The sequence below is a fragment of the Rhinoraja longicauda genome, chromosome 11 (genome assembly GCF_053455715.1).
Source record: "Rhinoraja longicauda isolate Sanriku21f chromosome 11, sRhiLon1.1, whole genome shotgun sequence".
Classification (NCBI taxonomy): Eukaryota; Metazoa; Chordata; class Chondrichthyes; order Rajiformes; family Arhynchobatidae; genus Rhinoraja; species Rhinoraja longicauda.
Window position 1 is genome coordinate 41,769,259 of NC_135963.1, and position 20,481 is coordinate 41,789,739.

The window sequence follows — 20,481 nt, forward strand, 5'->3', positions numbered from 1 at the left end:
CTCGGCCGCTGGATTTAACAGTGCCCGGTGCGGCTCGGCTGCGGGGCCTAACATCGGCTGGTGCGGCTCGGCCGCGGGACTTTACATCGCCCGGTGCAGCTCGGCCGCGGGACTTTTCATCGCTGGTGCGGCTCGGCCGCGGGACTTAACATCGCTCGGTGCGGCTCGGCCGCGGGGCTTTACATCGCTGGTGCGGCTCGGCCGCGGGACTTTTCATCGCTGGTGCGGCTCGGCCGCGGGACTTAACATCGCCCGGTGCGGCTCGGCCACGGGACTTAGCTGCGCAAGGCTCGGTCGCGGGGCCTTCCATCGCCCGGCTCGGCCACGAGACGTTTCAGCGCCCGGTGCGACTCGGCCGCGGGGACTTCCATCCCCTTGCGGGGACTGTGCGGGTCGGTCGGGGACGAGCTGTCTGTCCGTAGGCGTGGGGAAGAGAGTGGAAGTTTTGTTGCCTCCATCACAGTGAGGGGGTGTTTGGAGTCACTGTGATGGACGTTTGTGTTGGGGTTATGTGTCTTGTGTTCTTTTTTGTATGACTGCTATGTAGTTTCGTTCGGTACCTTGGTACCGAATGACAAATAAAGCTCTGTTATACTCTGTTATACAATGGCACGTATTCCAGGGAATAATATAGAAAGTGCAGGATCAGTTCATTCCAAAGAGGAAGAAAGATTCTAAGGGGAGTAAGAGGCGACCGTGGCTGACAAGGGAAGTCAAGGACAGTATAAAAATAAAAGAGTAGAAGTAGAAAAATAGTTAAGACAAATGTGGGTCCCTTGAAGACAGAAGCAGGTGAATTTATTATGGGGAACAAGGAAATGGCAGAGAGTTGAACAGGTACTTTGGATCTATCTTCACTAAGGAAGACACAAACAACCCCCCAGATGTACTAGTGGACAGAGGTCCTAGGGGGACGGAGGAACTGAAGGAAATTCACATTAGGCAGGAAATGGTGTTGGGTAGTCTGATGGGACTGAAGGCTGTTAAATCCCCAGGGCCTGATGGTCTGCATCCCAGGATACTTAAGGAAGTGGCTCTAGAAATCGTGGACGCATTGGTGATCATTTTCCAATGTTCTATAGATTCAGGATCAGTTCCCGTGGATTGGAGGGTAGCTAATGTTATCCCACTTTTTAAGAAAGGAGGGAGAGAGAAAACGGGAAATTATAGACCAGTTAGCTTGACATCAGTGGTGGGGAAGATGCTGGAGTCAATTATAAAAGAAGAAATTGCGGAACATTTGGATAGCAGTAACAGGATCGTTCCAAGTCAGCGTGGATTTACGAAGGTGAAATCATGCTTGACTGATCTTCTGGAATTTTTTGAGGGTGTAACTAGGAAAATGGGCAAAGGTGAGACAGTGGATGTAGTGTACCTGGATTTTCAGAAAGCCTTTGATAAGGTCCCACATAGGAGATTAGTGGGCAAAATTAGAGCACATGGTATTGGGGGTAGGGTACTGACATGGATAGAAAATTGGTTGGCAGACAGGAAACAAAGAGTAGGGATTAACGGGTCCCTTTCAGAATGGCAGGCAGTGACTAGTGGGGTACTGCAAGGCTCGGTGCTGGGACCGCAGCTATTTATAATATACATTAATGACTTAGATGAAGGAATTAAAGGTAACATTAGCAAATTTGCAGGCGACACAAAGCTGGGTGGCAGTGTGAACTGTGAGGAGGTTGCTATGAGGATGCAGGGTGATTTGGACAGGTTGTGTGAGTGGGAAGATACATGGCAGATGCAGTTTAATGTGGATAAATGTGAGGTTATCCACTTTGGTGGTAAGACCAGGGAGGCAGATTATTATCTGAATGGTGTCAAATTAGGAAATGGGGAAGTACAATGAGATCTGGGTGTCCTTGTTCATCAGTCACTTAAAGTAAGCATGCAGGTATAGCAGGCAGTGAGACCACACCTGGAGTACTGTGTGTAGTTTTGGCCTCCAAATATGAGGAAGGACATTCTTGCTATTGAGGGAGTGCAACGTAGGTTCACTAGGTTAATTCCCAGAATGGCGGGACTGTCATTGAAAGACTCGAGTGACTAGGCTTGTATACACTGGAATTTAGAAGGATGAGAGGGGATCTTATTGAAACATATAAGATTATTAAGGGATTTGACACACTAGAGGCAGGAAACATGTTCCCAATGTTGGGGGAGTCCAGAACCAGAGGCCACAGTTTAAGAATAAGGGGTAGGCCATTTAGAACGGGGATGAGGAAAAGATCTTTCACTCAGAAAGTTGTAAATCTGTGGAATTCTCTGCCTCAGACGGCAGTGGAGGTCAATTCTCTGGATGCTTTCAAGAGAGAGTTAGATAGAGCTCTTAATAATAGTGGAGTCAGGGGGTATGGGGCGAGGGCAGGAACGGGGTACTGATTGTGAATGATCAGCCATGATCACCTTGAATGGCGGTGCTGGCTCGAAGGGCCGAATGGCCTACTCCTGCACCTATTGTCTATTGTCTTGGCCTTCACCTTAGAATGTACCTCACAGTTCATCCATGGTTTACGGTTGGGGAATACTCAGATTGTCTTTTTCGGCACACACTCATCTACAAACCCACTGATGAAGTCAGTCACGGCATTGGCATAGTCATTCATGTTGGCCGCAGATTCCTTGATTATGGACCAGTACACTGACTCAAAGCATGTCACCCGTGTCCACAGATTAGCACTAAACAACATTCTGTGCCATATCTTCATTCTTTGGTTTTTTTTTGTAGGCAGGAAGTAAAATCACACCTAGATGGTCCAATTTCCCAAAATCTGGCTAAGGAATGAAGCGGTAGGCGATTTTTATGGATTTGTAACAGTGGTCGCAGTGTTCTGGCCCCTGGTAGGACGTGGTGCGGGTAGTACTTTGGTAGGACGCCCGAGGCTGGCTTGATTGAAGTCTCCGGCTACAATGTCCAGGACTTCAGGGTGTTTTGTCTCAAGGCTATTGATAGTGGAGTACAGTTCATTCAGAGCAAGCTTGACGTTCACGATAGGGACTGGTGTCAGGATAGCTGAGGTGAATTCCCTCGGCAGGTAGTAGGGATGCCACTTCACAGTAAGATATTCTAGGTGCGGCAAAGACCGCCATGCCAGAACACCACAAGGTCTTGATTAGAAAGCAGACCCTCTGCCTCTAACCTTGGCCGAAGAAGCCGTACAGTTCATCCAGTGAAGGGACAAGCCCTCGGGCTGGATGGCACAGTCAAGTATGTCAGGGGTGAGCCATGTCTCTGTGAAACAAAGCACGCAGCAGTCTCTCAGTTCTCTAAGGTAAGTCAGATATACTCTAAGGTCCTGAGCTTCATAATAGTGGCTTGGATCAAAAGAACAAGGAAGTCATCATAGACACAAAATGCTGGACTTACTCAGTGGGACAGGCCGCATCTCTGGAGAGAAGGAATGGGCGACGTTTCGGGTCGAGACCCTTCTTCAGACTTCTTCAGACTTCACCCATTCCTTCTCTCCAGATGCTGCCTGTCTCGCTGAGCTACTCCACCATTTTGTGTCTATCTTCTGATTAAACCAGGCATCTGCAGTTCCTTCCGACACAAGGAAGTCATCATGAACCTTTGTGGAGCTTCAGCCACAACTGGTGTCATGTGGCCAGTTCTGGGGATTGCACTATAGCAAAGTATTGAAGGCTTTGGAAGATGCAGGAGAGATTCACTCAAATTATTCTACCGATGAGGGTCCACATTATGTGACAAGGCTGTCGCTTGGGTTATTATCTTGGAAAAGAGGAACTTGCGAGAGAGTCTAAAAGAAGTATTCAAAATTACAAGTATACACGGAACTATCAGAGGGAAACTTTCCCCATTGGCAGAGGAGTTAAGAACATAGAATGACAGTGAATGACTAAAGTGACCAGGGAAAAAATATCATCAAGGGTTAGAGTCTGGAGTATTCGATTGCACCACTCAGAATGCAACTGGATAAGAATTTGCAGGGACTGTGGAAAGAAGGCAAGGAACTGCCCAGATTGCTCTTATATAGCAGCAGTATTGAGTTTACAGACACAATGGCCTACTGTGCTGTAAGTATTCTGTGATTCTATTATCCCAGTCCAAAGGACTCTATCCTCTTGGTCACAGCACCAACTCGAGGACTGAAGAAAAAAACACTTGGTGAATTATGTTTTTTTCCAGACACAAGATATATACAATGTATCTGGATGGCCAAAATGGAATTAATAAGATACCATGAAGAAGAGTATTACATAAAATAAGGGCTCAGTGGTGGAAACATTCTGTAAAGAGAGATAGATGAGCCAGACAAGTACACAAAACAGAACGCCATTTTAACATTGAAAACGTTACGTTATTCACTTTGGAACAAAGAAATAAAATTAGATTTTTTACATTTATGTTGAGAAACTGGCAAAGAGAATGGTTTTGGTAGGCTGCATGGAAAGTGAATGCAAATATTAGGTCTGGAAGGGGTATTAACAAAATGAACCCTTCCAAAGTTTGCATAGGACTTTACTGAGACCCCACTTTGAATATTATGTGTGGTTTCCACCTCCATTACTGAAGCATGGGAGCCAGTGCAGCAGAGATTTGCCTGCCTGATTCCCACTACAGGGGAGTGTTCTCTCAGGAAAGTTAGAGCTAGACTTGCCTGGCGTTGCAGGGTCTAGAATTCAGCGGCATGATCGAAGGATCAAGGATTTGACTTGAATCTCCCGAATTCACTGTCTCAGAGGGCTGTGGATGCTTCGCCATTGTTTTTTCAAAGCTGAGATTGCCAGATCTTTGGGCAAGGAGGGAAGAGGATGAGATGCATAGGATCAGCCACCATCTTACTGAATGGCAGAGATGCTCGGTGAACCATGCAGCTCATCCCTCCTCCTCTAACAGCATTTTACTACAAGACTTGCATTTCAACTGGTTTCTTCATTGAGTTGCAGACAGAAATACAGCATGGAAATAGGCTCTTCGGCCCTTTGAGTCCGTGCCAGTGCAAACAGGCGCTTCGTCCCATTGAGTCTGCACCAGTGCAAACAGGCTCCTCAGCCCACTGAGTCCACGCAGACCATCAACCTCCCCGCTTACACTAATCCTGTATTCAACTCATTTTTGTTATTATTCTCTCCAAATTCTCATCAAGTCCTCCCAGATTCTACCACTCATCAACTCACGACGGGAAAATTATTCTGACCTATTTTAACCTACTAATCCATGTGGCTTTGGATGTGGGAGGAAACTGGAGGAAACTGGAGACCACTAGGAAACACTCAGCAACTGCGGTTGGGAATAAAGTTAAGAGTCTGTTGCTGAGAGACAGCAGCTCCATCAGCTGCGCCATATTCAGCTCCTTCTGCCCATTGCAATTTTTCAGCCCGCTCTGCGGAAATAATGGGACACAACAGAATCTGGGTTATAAGGGTTCCAATCTGGAACAACTCGGTTCTCAACTGCTCAGGTTTATCAAGACAATTACCTGCAAGTGTACATCAAGTGCTAACCCATTTACATGAATTATTACTTGTTTGTATTTTAACAAGCCTTGTGCTGGAGTCTGTTTTGACTTAGTAATTTATTATTTGTGACCTACTGGTCCATGCTGCTGTGGTGCTGAGTCACATTTTACATTAACAATAGACTGCTCGTAAAGCTGCTCCCTCTCTTTCTGTCTGTGTCTCAGGCTGTGCAGCCGAATATAGCAATCAAATTGCAGCGCCCCAAGAGCTTTGTGCCTTGCCAGACTTGTCGCGAAGATTGTGCTCTTGTCAGCTATTTATAGAGGAATTGCACCACGGAGGTAATTAAAGATTAAAATTATTACCATGGCTGGGATTGACAGCAATAGAACAACATGGTGTGATCTGGTAGGGAGGTGGGAAAGAATCAATACTTCAACTATGAGCTATTTATATGTCCATTATTTATTGTAAAAGCATTAGTTTAATCCATAAAGCTCCCTCCGCCGTGCCACGATTACACTGAATCTTTCATTTTTAACCCATCTTTAGAGAGTTGGGCACACTGCATATTCTAAATCTTTGCATGTTGTGTGCTTCCAGAGGGATTAATCGTTCAGCCCATAATCTCAGACAACAAAGTAAAACATATACGATTAAAACAATGTCCTTAATAATGCCAGAAATTGAGTAAAGGGAGCAGATCACACTATTTTAATGCTCCATCTACAACAGATGATTTCTGTAAGATTTATGTTACTTGTTTTCTGCATCGCAAGTGGAGTAAATTTTGGGTTAGCCAATATTGTGAAATGTGCCACATAAATGCAAGTTTTTTTAAAAAATCGACCTCAAATATATTGATTCATTACATCTTGATACATTAGTAAAATTACAAATAGACACAAAATGCTGGAGTAACTCAGCGGGACAGGCGGCATCTCTGGAGAAGGAATGGGTGAAGTTTTGGGTTGAGACCCTTCTTCAGACCCACCAAAGATGGACATAAAATGCTGGAGTAACTCAGCAGGACAGGCAGGGACAAAGATAAATGTATCACATACAACTGGCAAGGGACAGAGGACGGGGATGGAAGGTGAAATTGTTAGTACTGTTTCATTCTGTAAAATCAGGATCAAGGTACCTAGTGTAGGAAGGAACTGCAGATGCTGGTTTAAACCAAAGACAGACACAAAATGCTGGAGTAACTCAGCGGGACAGGGAGGTGAAATGTGCAAAGTTTAAAGGAAATTTGTGAGACGTCTTTTAAATAGAGAGTGCTAGGTGCCTAGAATCCCCTGTCAGGAGAGATGGTAGAAGTAGATATGATAGCAAAATTTAAAAGACAATTAGACAAGTACATGAACAGACAAGGGATGGAGTCATATAGATCATGTGCAAGCAGATGGGATTAGTTGAAACTGGCATCAAGGTCCGCACAAACATTGTGGACCAAAGGGCTTGTTGCTGTACAGTTCAATATATGTTCAGTCTGATGCATGCTCCTTGTCCTCTTTGCCTATTTCCTCAGTTAATACTGCTGTGTACTTAATTTCTCTGAACTTTCATCCTTTCCCTTAGAAGCTGCAAATATTCTTTTTCCCCTTTCTTTTGCCCTAAGTTCACAATAGTGATTTGAATTATTCTACATTCTAATCCTAGATTTTCTTTTAGCTTCCTAATCTCTTGAATGCCACTGTGTCTTAAATTAAAGTACACCTAAGAAAACAAATAGAAGTACTTCTTCAGGATATCTGTCTAAAATTATATACAACATCATTCTTCCCTGCCACTTGTACATTTTTAATGATCCAAATTAACCTTCTGTTAGAGTTATGAAGAAAATTGCCTCAATTACAGGACAAAAAGAAAATGGGGAAACATTAAAATGCTAGCTGATTGGGGAATTTTACCCAAATTAATTCAACATGCAATTGCACAGCAGTGCTGGGGAGAAAGATCTACCTTTCCTCAAAGATCAATTAACTAAGATCTTACTGAACAACACAAAGCAGACTGCTTGGAGGCTGCTGAGAACAGTTACTCAGCAAAGCAAGTTTCTAAAATCAGTAAGAGCTTTGATAATCACTTCTGTGCACAATCTAGTGATCTCCCAGCTGAGGAAGATTTCTAAAGAGCTCAAAAAATCCAAAATTCAAAGAATCTTTGTCAATTTCAGAATCGCCATTAAACACGAACTGTAATTACTATGAGTCAGAACAGGGAAGTGGTACTGAGGCAAACGTTTGCCAGGGCACTATGTTAATACTGCACTATCTTTGACAGTGATACACTCAGCAATTGTTTGTTCAACGGTAATGATGAATAACTAGGGACCTTTGAAGGTGTGCATGAGCAGAAAGGATTTACATACAGCAGTAACCCCAAATGTAGTGTTGAATGGAGAACCTTCCACACTGCACTTCAACCCCAGTGCTCATTCCATTTTGAAAAAGACACATACTTGTATAAACACCATGATTATAACTTTAATCTGCAGCTCATCATGCTCAAGACACATTGAGGATTTGAATATGGTTTCCTTCGTGTATTCACGTATTCCTTAGAAAAACACTGCAACAGTTAGCCACTGTAAGATATTTTTTGAAATGGTTCTAGCCACCATCCCTTGAGATTTAATGACATTAAATCAGGAACCTCCCATTGACATCCGATGCATGGGAATTCAACCAACCCAGCTAATAAACATTCCCCCCTCCCAGTTAAACCATGTAGGAAGGGAAGAGGACTCTGAAAATGAGATATTTAATAAATAAGGAGGAAAGAAAAGAGCGGTGGCACGATAATGAAGGAGAAAATGGACAAGCAAATTGTGACAGGCTGGGGCTGGACATGTAAACAGAAGTACGCAGCTCAGAGAAAATCCAGGGTGAGTAAAATGTACAAAATCAAAGCGGGGTGGTCTCTATTTGAATGTACGTAGTATCTGCAAAATGATAAATGTGCTGGCAGTACAGAGAACAACACGAGAATGATTTATTCAGTATTATGGAGATGTGTTGGCAGTCTGACCAGGACTGGGTGCTCAATATTCCAGTCAATGTACAATGTTCTAATAGAACAGAAGGCAGGGTAATACCGTTAAGGAATCAAAGGGATCAAATCAAAGCATGAGTCGTGATATAGAGGCATTGGATAGCGCTATTGACTCGGTCTGGGTTGAAATCATGAATAGCAGGGGAAAGGTGACATGGTGGAAGCAGTCCATGGGCCTCATCGATTTGTATCACTTTTGACAATAAAGTGCAGCATTTATATAATGTGCTGGCAAGATGTGCTGACCTGCAGTAATCACAGTTCATGTCATCTGATGATAATGATTCTGAAATGACAAAGATTTCTGTTCTTTGAATCCTGCCTCTGCTTAATCCGTCATGCTTTTTATACATTTCTCTCACCAGATTGAACTGCACAGAGAAAGTGACCTCTCGATAAGGCAAAGCATAGAACATATAACAGCACAACACATGAACAGGCCCTTCGGCCCACAGTATCTGTCGAACATGATGCCAACATAAACTATTCTTGGCTGCCTGCACATGGTCATACTCCTCCATCTATGTATATTATTAAAACTTTCATCTTGTTTGTTCCTCCGTATGGTTGTTTGTTCCTCTGTATGTTTGTCCCGTATGTTTGTGCCCCCGTTGATACCACAGCCAAAACGATACACGACAGCACGACAATTTTAGGCTCACCTTATTCACCATTGTCCTGGGGTCTGTATTAACCCAAGTTTCATTCAAATTGGTCTTATATTTTAAAAGTTATTGACATTTTAAAGTTTAAAAATTCCCTTTTCTACCTGCCCTTCCCTGCCCGTCAGCCGCGTTCTACATCACAATGGGACCCACCCGAGTGACCGGAGTGGTGGCCAATGAGGGGGGGAGGGGGCCCACAATGGCAGCCGGGGGCGGGACCCGCCAGAGTGACGGGAGTGGCGGCCAATATGGAGGGGGGGGGGTGCTGAGCCGTCCACCTAAAACTTTAATAAATGCGCTCCCCCTCCCCCGGCGGGAGGACTGGTGCCCATCCCGGCATGCCCCGGACCTGACCTGCCTCCCATGGTGCAGCGCGGTGGCAGAGAGTCAAACAAGATGGCTGTCGCCGGCGAGCTGCAGCTGCCGGAGAGGTTTCCACCCAACGGGCCCACGGGTCGCTCCAGCCGACGCGATGGACGCCCGGGGCCGAGGTGAGTGACTCCCCCTCCCCTTTCCTCTCCTCCCTCGCCCGACCCCGGCCCCGGGGGAGACTCCGAGCAGGAGGAAGATGGTCGTCGTCCCCGTCGTCTCATCGTTCCCCTCTGTCTCCTCCAGCGCCTGCTTCAACAGACGGCGTCGTCGAGTCCCCACTCCCTCCCGGCCCCAGCGCCACGAACCATTACTGGACTACAACCCCCACCGGGCAGCGCGGCACAAACACACACACCTCCAGGATAATAATAAAAATAATAATGATATAATATAATAATAATACTTAAAATATAATAATGTAGGAATATAAAATGTTATATTGTATATCTTTTAATATACATTAATCTCTTGCAGGGGAGGGGGATGTGGGGGGGTCTGACTGATGCCCGGGTTGAGTGGGGGGGGGGAGGGGATGGGGGGGGAGTGGAGGGTGCTAGACCAATGCAGGAGAGCTTTGGGGGAGTTTTAAGAGGTGTTGAGGGGGGATGGAGTGGGTGAGGGGGGTGAGGGGAGGAGGGGGTACAAGGGGGGTTTGAGGGGGGATGGAGTGGGTGAATGGGGAGGGGAGGGGGAGGGGGAAGTGGGGTGGGGGAGGGGAGGGTGCTAGATAAATGCAAAAAAAAGCCATTCATTTTAAAGAAAAAACACCTTTTACATTGAGATTTATCTCATTTCCTTTAAAAAATTAATATATTTTAAAGAGAAAACACAATTTTCCCATGTCACAATGGGAACCCAATGAGGTTTGGGCACAATGGGTGCACCCTTTACTAGTTCTCTACAAAAATGTGTAATATCATGGGCAAATTTGAAGGAACTGCAATTTTTCCCAATGGTATGAAGAGCAATTCAGAGATGGAAATGCTTTTATTGGTGAAATGACTAAATGATTGTGGAGCACTGATCTGGAGTTTGTAAGGCACCAGGAAACATTAAAGAAAGAGCTGAATGGCAATCTGGCTCACAAATGTCCCAAAGTAATTGCAAATAAAACTAGAGAAATATTTAAAATGGAACTCGTGGGCAACCTTTCAAAGACATGCATTTAGTTCGAGGATTCGAGAAGCCGTCATGGCAGAGTGAATCTGAGGCAGAAACTTATGTGATCCAAGCATGAAGCACGTGACCCAGGCTGACAAGCCCAGTCGAGAAGGTGTCCACCAGCCAATGAAATAAAAACTAAATATCGAACTGTGTTATTTTCAAAGTTTATTCCACATCATTGACAGTCTTGAAAGTCTTGAACGTCTCGAAAGACCATGCTTCTGTGCCACAGTGAGGTTTCCAGGGTCTTTGCATGCATTGACAGCGTCTGCTGTGGTGGACCAGTCCAATTCTCGAGTGACACAATGCCGTAATGGGAACAGATAAAGGAGGCCGTTGGGGTTGTAGAAGCTCGCGTCTTGCCGCCAGCCCTCCTCTCTGCAGCAATGCAACTTCCTGCCCCCATCCGCCCTCCTGATGCCTCCCTGGACAATCTCACGCCATGTGGAGCGATCCTCTGCCGCAGCCTCCCAGCTGTCAGTGTTGATTCCACAAGCCTTCATATCCTGCTTGCAGGCATCTTTGAAGCGGAGAGCAGGCCGTCCAACGCGCCGAGAGGCAGTTGCAAGCTGGCCGTACAAGATGTCCTTTGGCATGCGGCCATCCACCATTTGTTGAACGTGGCCAAGCCATCAGAGGTGTCGCTGACTCAGCAGAGAGTGCATGCTGGGGATTCCAGCACGCTCCAGAATGTGGCTGCAGGGGACGCGGCCCTGCCGGGAGATACTAAACATTCGTTTAAGGTATCGCATATGAAAGGTGTTTAGACGGCACTCCTGGTGATGTATGTAGTCTATATCTCGCTGCTGTACAGGAGGGTGCTGAGGATGCATGCCTGGCATACACGTATTATGGTGTTTTCAGTGAGGAGCTTGTTCTTCCACACCCTCTTAGGTCATGGCCATGGTGGCTGCCGCTTTCCCGACTCGCCTGGTGATTTCAGTGTCCACAGACAGGTTAGTGGAGATTGTAGATCCGAGGTGGGTGAAACCCTCACCCTCCAGCGTGTGGTCACAGATATTAATGTTAGGTGCGTGGCTAGCGTTCTGCACACTGACGTTGGTCTTTTTCAGGCTGATTGAGAGTCCAAACACTCTGCAGGAGTGGGCAAAGTTGTCAATGAGCCTCTGCAGACCCTTCTCTGTGTTGGATGTAAGTGCTGCATCATCGGCGAAGAGCATTTCCCTGATGAGGACCTCCTTCACCTTTGTTTTAGCATGCAGGCGAGCCAGGTTGACAAGCTTTCCCCCAGATCTGGTGTGTAGATAGACACCACCCAGGGATGACCCGAAGGTGTAAGTCAGCAGCAGGGAGAAGAATATCCCAAAGAGGGTCGGTGCCAATACACAGCCCTGTTTCACACCACTGTTGATTGGGAAAGGCTCAGATGAGGATCCATCGTACACAACCATACCTTTCATGTACTTATTCCACAAATCATCAAGTAAATGTCACACTGGTCTAATGCACCAAACATAACAGATGATCAGTAATCGTCGCTTGACTGAGTTTGTGTGGTTCTGCTGTACACAAACTGGCTTTAACTTTAACAATACATTTGCTTCAGAAATCACTTGTTATCAGGTCGCAAAATGCACTGCTCAATGAAAGTCCTCTTTGCTTTCCTGTTTCTAAGGGTCACCTCTCGAACTGCTTGATAAATCATTCCAGTAACCACCTGTGTCACCCCAAACCCACAACTCCACATTAGACCATTCTTTACATTAACTTAATCTCCAATTCATCGCAAGGGAGAATCAGAAAAAAAAAGCACAGTGTCTTTCACATAATCCATAGGGATTTAAAGGCTTGCTCTAGTCACAATTGTATTCTAAAATTCATCTGAGCTCAGCTAACAAAAAGAAATGCAATTCATATGACACACCACTGAAAATGGAAAAACCTGCTCCAGCACACTTGTGCAAATCAAAGCCATTGGGTGAAGCAGAAAGGGCTGCTGTAAAATCTGATTAATGTTAGTTTTGAGCATATTAATCACAACATTTATATCACTGGCCATTATTCTTCTGCCTGCTTTTATAACTCGCACACCAAGAACGGAGCGATGCTGACAACAGAATGGTGCTCCTCTTCCTCCTGGGCATACCGCACCAGCCATCAACCTGACAAAGAAGCACGCACAGCCTCGCTGAGGGACCTTATTCCAAGCCTTGGCATGGAAAGCTGGGCAACTAGAAGTGTATATATACACAACTTTATATCAATATTGTATGTATTCTTGAAATATATAATTTTAATTATCTTCCATCTCTTTTTTTAAACTTGTGTTTGGCTTTGTTGTGGATGGATTAAAAGTTTGAACTGTCTGTAATGTAGCACAATTCACGTATATAAATAAATCCTTTAAAAAAAATACATTCTCTAATTCAAGACCCGTGTGGTCGCGTATTTTTAACCTGCGGAGCTTAAACTTCTTCCCTCACGGTTTTCTCAAGTCCTTTTATATTGTCCTTCCTAATCACGAAGCACAGTGACCTGCAATGTGAAACATCTCTGATATCCTTCCCTCAACAGGTTGATGGAGTAAATGGTGGAGTAAATGCCACAATCGGCATCAAAGGTGCCGAAGTAGAAAGGGTTGAGAGCTACAAGTTTCTAGGCATTAATATTACCAACAATATCTCCTGGACCGACCATATTGATGCAACAGCCAAAGCGCCACACCAACGCTTCTACTTTCTTCGAAGACTGAGGAAATTTGTCATGTCTCCAATGACATACAAATTTCTATAAGAAACCATAGAAAGTATACTGTCGGGATGCATCACACCTCGGGTTTGGGAACAGCTCTGCTCAAGACCGCAAGAAACTGTAGTTATAGATTTAGCTCAGTCCATCACACAGACCAGACTCCCTACTACTGACTCTATCTACACCACGCTGCCTCAGAAACGCAGCCAATATATTCAAAGACATGTCCCAATCAGTCTTTCCGTCTTCTTGTTGCTTCCGTTCGGCAGAAGGTACAGAAGCTTTAAAGAGCACACTACCAGACTCAGGAACAGCTTCTTACCCTTTGTTGTCAGGCCCTTCCTTCCTTAAGCTAGGGTACTGTCTGATTCACCTCTACTCCATTGAGGTCATTGGACTTTGTCTCTGGAACCGTTGCGCTACAATGCTGAGAACTATATTCTGCACTCTATAACTTGCCCTTTGCTATTGTACTTGAGTTTGACAAGATTGCATTTATGTCTAATATTATTTGATCTAATTGGATAGCTTGCAAAACAAAGCGTTTCACTATACTTTGGTACATGTGACAATAATAAACCTAAACATTCATCCCATAGCTTATCAACAACCTATCTAAATCTTTCTAAAAAATATTCAAAGGCTGCTTCCACCATTTTTTGAGGAGAGTTCCAAATAATCATGATCTTGAGAGAGAAAATAATATGCCTCATTTGTCTTAAAGGGTCAATCCATTATTTTTAATGTTAATCCAGGTTCTAGATTCTCCCACAAGATGTAAATCTGCAAGGTTCCCTCAGGATCTTATATGTTTCAGTCAAGTCACCTCTCACTCTTCTATATTCCACTAGATACAAGCCCAGCTTGTCCAAGCTTTCTTCATAAGAGAAGTTACCTGTGTCAATCTAGTAAACCATGCTCCAATCTCTTTCCAGTGCTGTAACATTCTTCCTCAAATAACATTCTTCCTCCAACACTAACATTGGTTCAGACATGGTTTCATCAATGCCCTTTATATGGACGAGGGATGAAGTCAACAATAGATATCTGGGTACTGGCTTCTTAACTATCTCTTCATATAAAGTATTTCTTTTAATTAACATATTTTGTTAGAAATGTCAAACTAATAAAAGAAAAATAATGTAAGATGTAAGATGTAAGATGTATAATGTAAGATGTAGTTGAGCATCCTGACATTGAGGATAGACTCTGCTTTTCCTAACGACAGGACTCAGCAATTACCACCAGCACTCTCTAGTCCAGTTTCAGTAACATTGGAAATCTCAATGCTAAATGATTAGTACAACTGATTTAAAAAAAAATCATATAAAATCCAAAGGGTTAAGAAAAAAAAAGATATTTTTGTGGAAACAATTGAGGAGGAAGAATCAAAAAACAAATACTGCGTTAATCAAAAATACTGTATGTTGATTCTTGATTAATTGCCTATATCATTTTTCAAATGCTAATTCCCAAACTGGCTGAGTGGGTCACAATTTCCCATTGATTAACATCAAGCTACATCAGCTGATCCCTCTGCCCATTCTTCAAATAGTGGAGGATTAGGGTCATAGTGCGTGGAAACAGGCCCTCCGGCCCAACTTGCCCACACCGACCAACATTTCCCTTCTACACTAGTCCCATCTGTCTGCATTTGGCCCATATCCCTCTAAACCCGTCCTATCCATGTACCTGTCTAAATGTTTCATAAATGTTGCGATATTACCTGCTTCAATAACCTATCTAAATCTTTCTAAAAAATATTCAAAGACTGCTTCCACCATCTTTTGTGGAGGAGAGTTCCAAATAATCATGACCGTGAGAAAATAATTTAGCTAATCTTAAATGGTCAATCTGTTATTTTTTAACAGTTAACCCAGGTTCTAAATTCTCCTACAAGATGTAACATCCTCTAAACCTGCTAGGTTCCCTCAGGATCTTATATGTTTCAGACATATGCTACCTCCTCCAGCAGCTCATTCCATAGACCCAGTACCCTTTGTGTGAAAATGTTACCCCTCAGGTTCCAATTAAATCTTTCCCTCCTCACCTTAAACCTATGTCCTCTGGTTCTCAATTCCCCCATTCTGGGCAAGAGACTCTGTGTGTCTACCTGATCTATTCCTCTCATGATTTTGTACACCTTTATAAGATCACGTCTCATCCTCCTGCACTCCAAGGAGTAGAGTCCTAGCCTGCTCAACCTCTCCCGATAGCTCAGGCACTCGAGTCCTGGCAACATCCTTGTAAATTTTCTCTGTACCCTTTCCAGCTTGACAACATCCTTCCTTTAACATGGAAATGTTATTTCTGGATTGCTGCCCCTGCTTTACTCCACCTGCAGTGGGAATGCAGCACAGTGTTGTAGACACAGGGCAGCAGATATCCCGGTGAGACCCTTGCATCAGAGCTAACCAATCTCAAAACTGTCCAAGTGCAATCAAGCCCCCTGCCCCAGTGAAGCCGCCTGTCCCAATGAAGCCCCCTGCCCCAGTGAAGCCCCCTGCCCCAGTGAAGCCCCCTGCCCCAGTGAAGCCGCCTGTCCCAATGAAGCCCCCTGCCCCAGTGAAACCCCCTGCCCCAGTGAAGCCCCCTGCCCCAGTGAAGCCCCCTGTCCCAGTGAAGAATCACCTACAACATGCAGTGTTGTAATGTGGCCACATCCAGCCTACAATCTAGAACTCTTCTCGGAGAGTTGATATAGCACAAGTGTTGAACTAGCTGAGCAGCAACTATGAGTAAAACAACACAGGTTAACATTTCCAGCTGATGACCTTACTTTGGAATTGGAATGTTAACACTCACTCTCTGCAAATACTGCCTCATTTGCTGAAAGTTATTGCAGATTATCAGATTGCCAGCATTTTCAGTGATACCTATTTGGATCAGCAGCACAACTGTAGGAATCATTATTTTCTTTTTTTCAGATTGCCAGCATCGGCAGCGTTTTTGACCAGAAAAATAAACCCACTTTTCTTTCCCAGAGTCTGCTTGACTTGTTCAGTTCTGTGTATTATGTTAATCAACTCTCTGCAAAAATGGATACAGTACTGACCGTCGGTCTCAGACCTGTAACTGTACCTGCTTTTCATTCTAAAAATGCTGCATGACCTGCAGATTATTCCAAGCAATTTCTTATTTTGTTATTGTTTTGTTTCTGCCTTCCTTCTCAGACCTATCTACTCTCACCTCCTCTGAACCCCTTTTCTTCTCCCCCTCCCATCGTGCTCCCCCCACTGACCCCCTTCCTCCTCCCATTCCCAACCAACTTCCCTTACCCCTTCCTAACCCTCTTCTTTCTTCCCCCTCCGGCATCCTTCCTGCCCCCCACCCCTCACCCAACCTCCTTTCCTCTCCCCTCTTCCGACCTCCCTTCCTCAACCCCTCTCTGCCAGTTCCTGCCTCTTCCCTCCCCCTCCTCTGATTTATTTCCTACTCCCTCTGGACTTCTTTCCTCCTTCCATCCCACTCCCGATCTCCCAGCCTCTTTTCCTCCAATCTCCATGCCTCTTTCCCCCCAATCTCCTTCCCTTTCCCCCATCAATCTCCTTCACTCCTCACTTCCCTAATCTCCTTCCCTCTTTAACTTCCATCCCTCCCCATCCCCGATCCCCTTCCCTCCTCACCCGATTCCCTTCCCCATTCATCCCCAATCTCCTTCCCTCTTTAACCACCAAACCTACTTCCCTCTTCCACCTGCTGAGGCCCAACCTCCAGCCATGTGAATGTGTGCCTCCAACAAAGGACGGTTCCTGAGTTACAATCACACCCGAGTCAATACACCGGCTAGCAAGGAGACCACACTCCAGGCCTGGAATGCCACAGTGCTCGCTACAGTATACAATTGGTCCTGATGCACCCACATAACAGATGACTTTTCCACCAACCCCAAAACACAAGTGCAGAAGGAATAAAGACAAGCGCATAAAACATGCCTCCATCATTAGCAATCCAAATTCAGTGCAGCCTCCAAATTCAGCGCAATCTCCAGGTTTAGTCTCCAACCCATTGGGGAAGTTTAAAGAAACGATGCAATGGTAGACAATCATCACCCAATGTGAGTTCAAAAGTTCAGTCCGACATGGGATGAATAAACCAGGCGATGAAGACAACCTCACTGTGAACACCATTTCGCAGAAGCTGGTGCATTTTGCAAAGGCAAATGAACAGAGATTCATAAAACACAACAAATTTTTTTAAAAGGCACAAGATAAACTAATGAGAACAGAAATCCAATAGGACTGTTAAACGTTACAAAAGCCCAAATGTGCAATGAAGCTTGAAATACGCCTGCAAAGGAAAAATTAACCTAATGTCAATATTCAACACCATTGAACAGGTGTGTGTCACAGCAAATGGAACAGTGAAGCTGGGAGAGTTTTGCAGAACAGATATTTCCCTGGGATGAGAGGATGATGCAGAGCCAGTCAAATCTAAAACATGCAAGATAACTGCCCGTACAAACACATCCATCTGCTAAGCTTGATAGAATATATTTGTTGAATGGCCGTGAACATGTTGTGATGGGGCTGCTAGTGAGCATACGTGTAGACCTGTTAATCAAACCACAGAATCACAGGTTCGCACCTATCTATTCAGAACTGCTGGTGTAAAGGTGTGAATACAGACACTTGCAACACTACGATTACTGTGCTGTGGAACTACAAGTAGTGAGCATGGAGCAACGTGACTGTGTGTGAACAGGTCCACAGAGCTGGGAGTGAACATAGCCATGCTTCTGCGAGCATGAAGACAATCCAGCGGGACTATAAAGGGATACAGACACAAATTTAAACAAAACCACGGGTCTACAAGTCAGTATGATGAAGCAATGTACTCTGGATGTTTGGTCAATGAGACACTTAATTCAACTTCTGTTGCTGAGCTGCATCTACCTTAGTGATCAGGATTCTGTACTTTTCCAGCATTGCCTGGTTGTCGTGGCAACCCGACAACAGTTGCCAAACTTCCGCTCTGAGTGCTTCTGGTACTCCACGTCGAACAAGGACAGGCAGCCCCTTGGGTCTGGTTGTCAGGTTGCTGTGCCTGAAGGAACAGACTTTGTCAATAGGTGTAAATACTGAGCACAAATCACAAACTGAGTTTATCGATCCCAATAAAGCGTTGGTACTGCAAAACCCAGCACCCCTCCTGTACTGTAACATTTTTTTTTCAAATTCACCGTTGGATTGTTTGTGGTCTCAACACAACCCCAAAGACGTACAGGTTTGTAGGTTGCCTAAGAAGGGTCTCGACCCGAAACGTCACCCATTCCTTCTCTCCTGAGATGCTGCCTGACCTGCTGAGTTACTCCAGCATTTTGTGAATAAATACCCAGGTTTGTAGGTTAATTGGCTTCTGTAAAATTGTAAATTGTCCCTAGTGTACTGGATAGTGCGAGTGTATGGGGTGATCGCTGGCCGGCGCAAACTCTGTGGGCCGCAGGGCCTGTTTCTGCGCTGTATTGCTAACGTCTAAAAGTCTACAACGCTGAGGGAATGCTGGCCTGTCAGAGATGCCATTTCTCCAAAGATCCTGACTTGCCCTCCTCAGAATTTAGTGGCACAGCTGCTGTCTCACAGCCCCAGAGACCTGGGTTCAATCCGGACCTCAGGTTCGGTCAATGTGGAGTCTGCACGTTCTTCCTGTAACATTATAGGTTAACTGGCATCTGTAAATTGCCCCCAGTGTGTCGGGAGTGGATGCAAAAGTGGGATGACATAGAACTAATGTGAACAGGAGATCAAAGGTAAGCGTGGACAGTAGGCCAAAGGGTCCAGTTCCATGCTGCATCTTTTAATCAATCGAGAGATTAAAAATCAGCAAGGACACCAGGAAACATAATCTTGGTTGTGGGACAGGGGGAGGGGGCAGAGAGGGGGCAGAGAGGAGGGTGACAAAGCGGAGGGGGGGCAAAGAGGAGGCGGCAAAGAGGAGGGAAGCAGGTTGGGAGGAAAAGAGGGAGGAGGGGGAGGGGGAGGAAGTGGACGGAGGTAAGGGAGGGAGGGGGAAGCGAGGGAGGGGAGAGAAGGGGAAGGGAGGGGGAAGGGAGCGGAAAGGGAGGGAGGGAGAAAATTGGGTGGACTGACTCACTTCCTTTATTAGCTCTGTCGAATACCGCAAAAGAGATGAGCAGAGGAAGATCACAAAGCAAGCTTATTTCCCCATGGATGCTTGTGATACTCACCATCTCTGCAGCAGATCCCCCCATGAATCCAGGATTTTCTCAGGACAGTCTTTGGAAACATCCCCAGTGCCGCTTGACAATTCATTATCACTGTCTGCAAGAGAGCAGAGAAGGAGAGACAGTTTCAGCACGGCATCATTCTGCAGCATGTCCATTTCCACACTAGCCTGGGTTGAGGGCAGCAGATTTAATGTCTACTATGTTTGTTATGTGTTTAATTTCACCAATAGGAACGTATTGTACAAAAACATCTTCAATAAAGTTTTGAGGTTGAGGCCACGCTGGAAGTGATTTTAACTGAGGTGAGAGGACATCACTGGCTACAGTCTCCACAGATGTGTTTGACCTGCCCAAAATCAATGGAGTCATTTGTTCCATCCACTTGAAATGTTAAATGTTTTTCTCTCCGCAGGTGCTGCCTGACCTGCTGCGTGTTACCAGCATTTCCTATTTATTTCACAGCATTTTCTTTGTTTTAAAAGCACAGACAGATTAAGTAACGAGACTGTAGCCGTTCATCTGATGGAGGCATGAGCAGTGCAACTGATGCTGTTATCCCAGGTGGATCAGTGGGAGAGGAGTCAGCAACCTGCAGTCCATGTGGTTGAGTTTTAAACCAACGTTGAAAGCATCGGTCACCATGCTGGTAAACCCTTCACCAGGCTGGCCTGCCTTGGTTCCCTTGCTAACACCACCATCCATTACCTGTAGCATTGATATTCCATCCTCCCCTCCTCCCACCAATTGTCACTGATGCCATCCATGCACAGCCTCAAGCTCATCCATAACCTCTATCTCCTGTTCCCGACCTTTCCTCCCCGTCCGGCTGCTGCTCCATGCTGGTCTTCAGCAAGTTACTTATAGCGAGCAGGCAAATGCAGCAAGAATTGCAAACACTGGCAA

At 45.2% G+C, this 20,481-nt stretch overlaps 1 protein-coding gene across 3 annotated transcripts in view; it reads right to left on the minus strand.

The window, feature by feature from the left end:
- rabgap1l (RAB GTPase activating protein 1-like) overlaps positions 1 to 20,481 on the minus strand; it is a 252,872-nt gene that overhangs the window by 175,475 nt on the left and 56,916 nt on the right. For all 3 annotated transcript variants that reach the window (XM_078407465.1, XM_078407464.1, XM_078407466.1), the window contains exons 12-13: positions 19,579 to 19,672; positions 18,287 to 18,437 (exon numbers count right to left, since the gene is read on the minus strand). In XM_078407465.1, the coding sequence (XP_078263591.1) occupies positions 18,287 to 18,437; positions 19,579 to 19,672 (245 nt within the window). The remainder of the gene's footprint in view (positions 1 to 18,286; positions 18,438 to 19,578; positions 19,673 to 20,481) is intronic.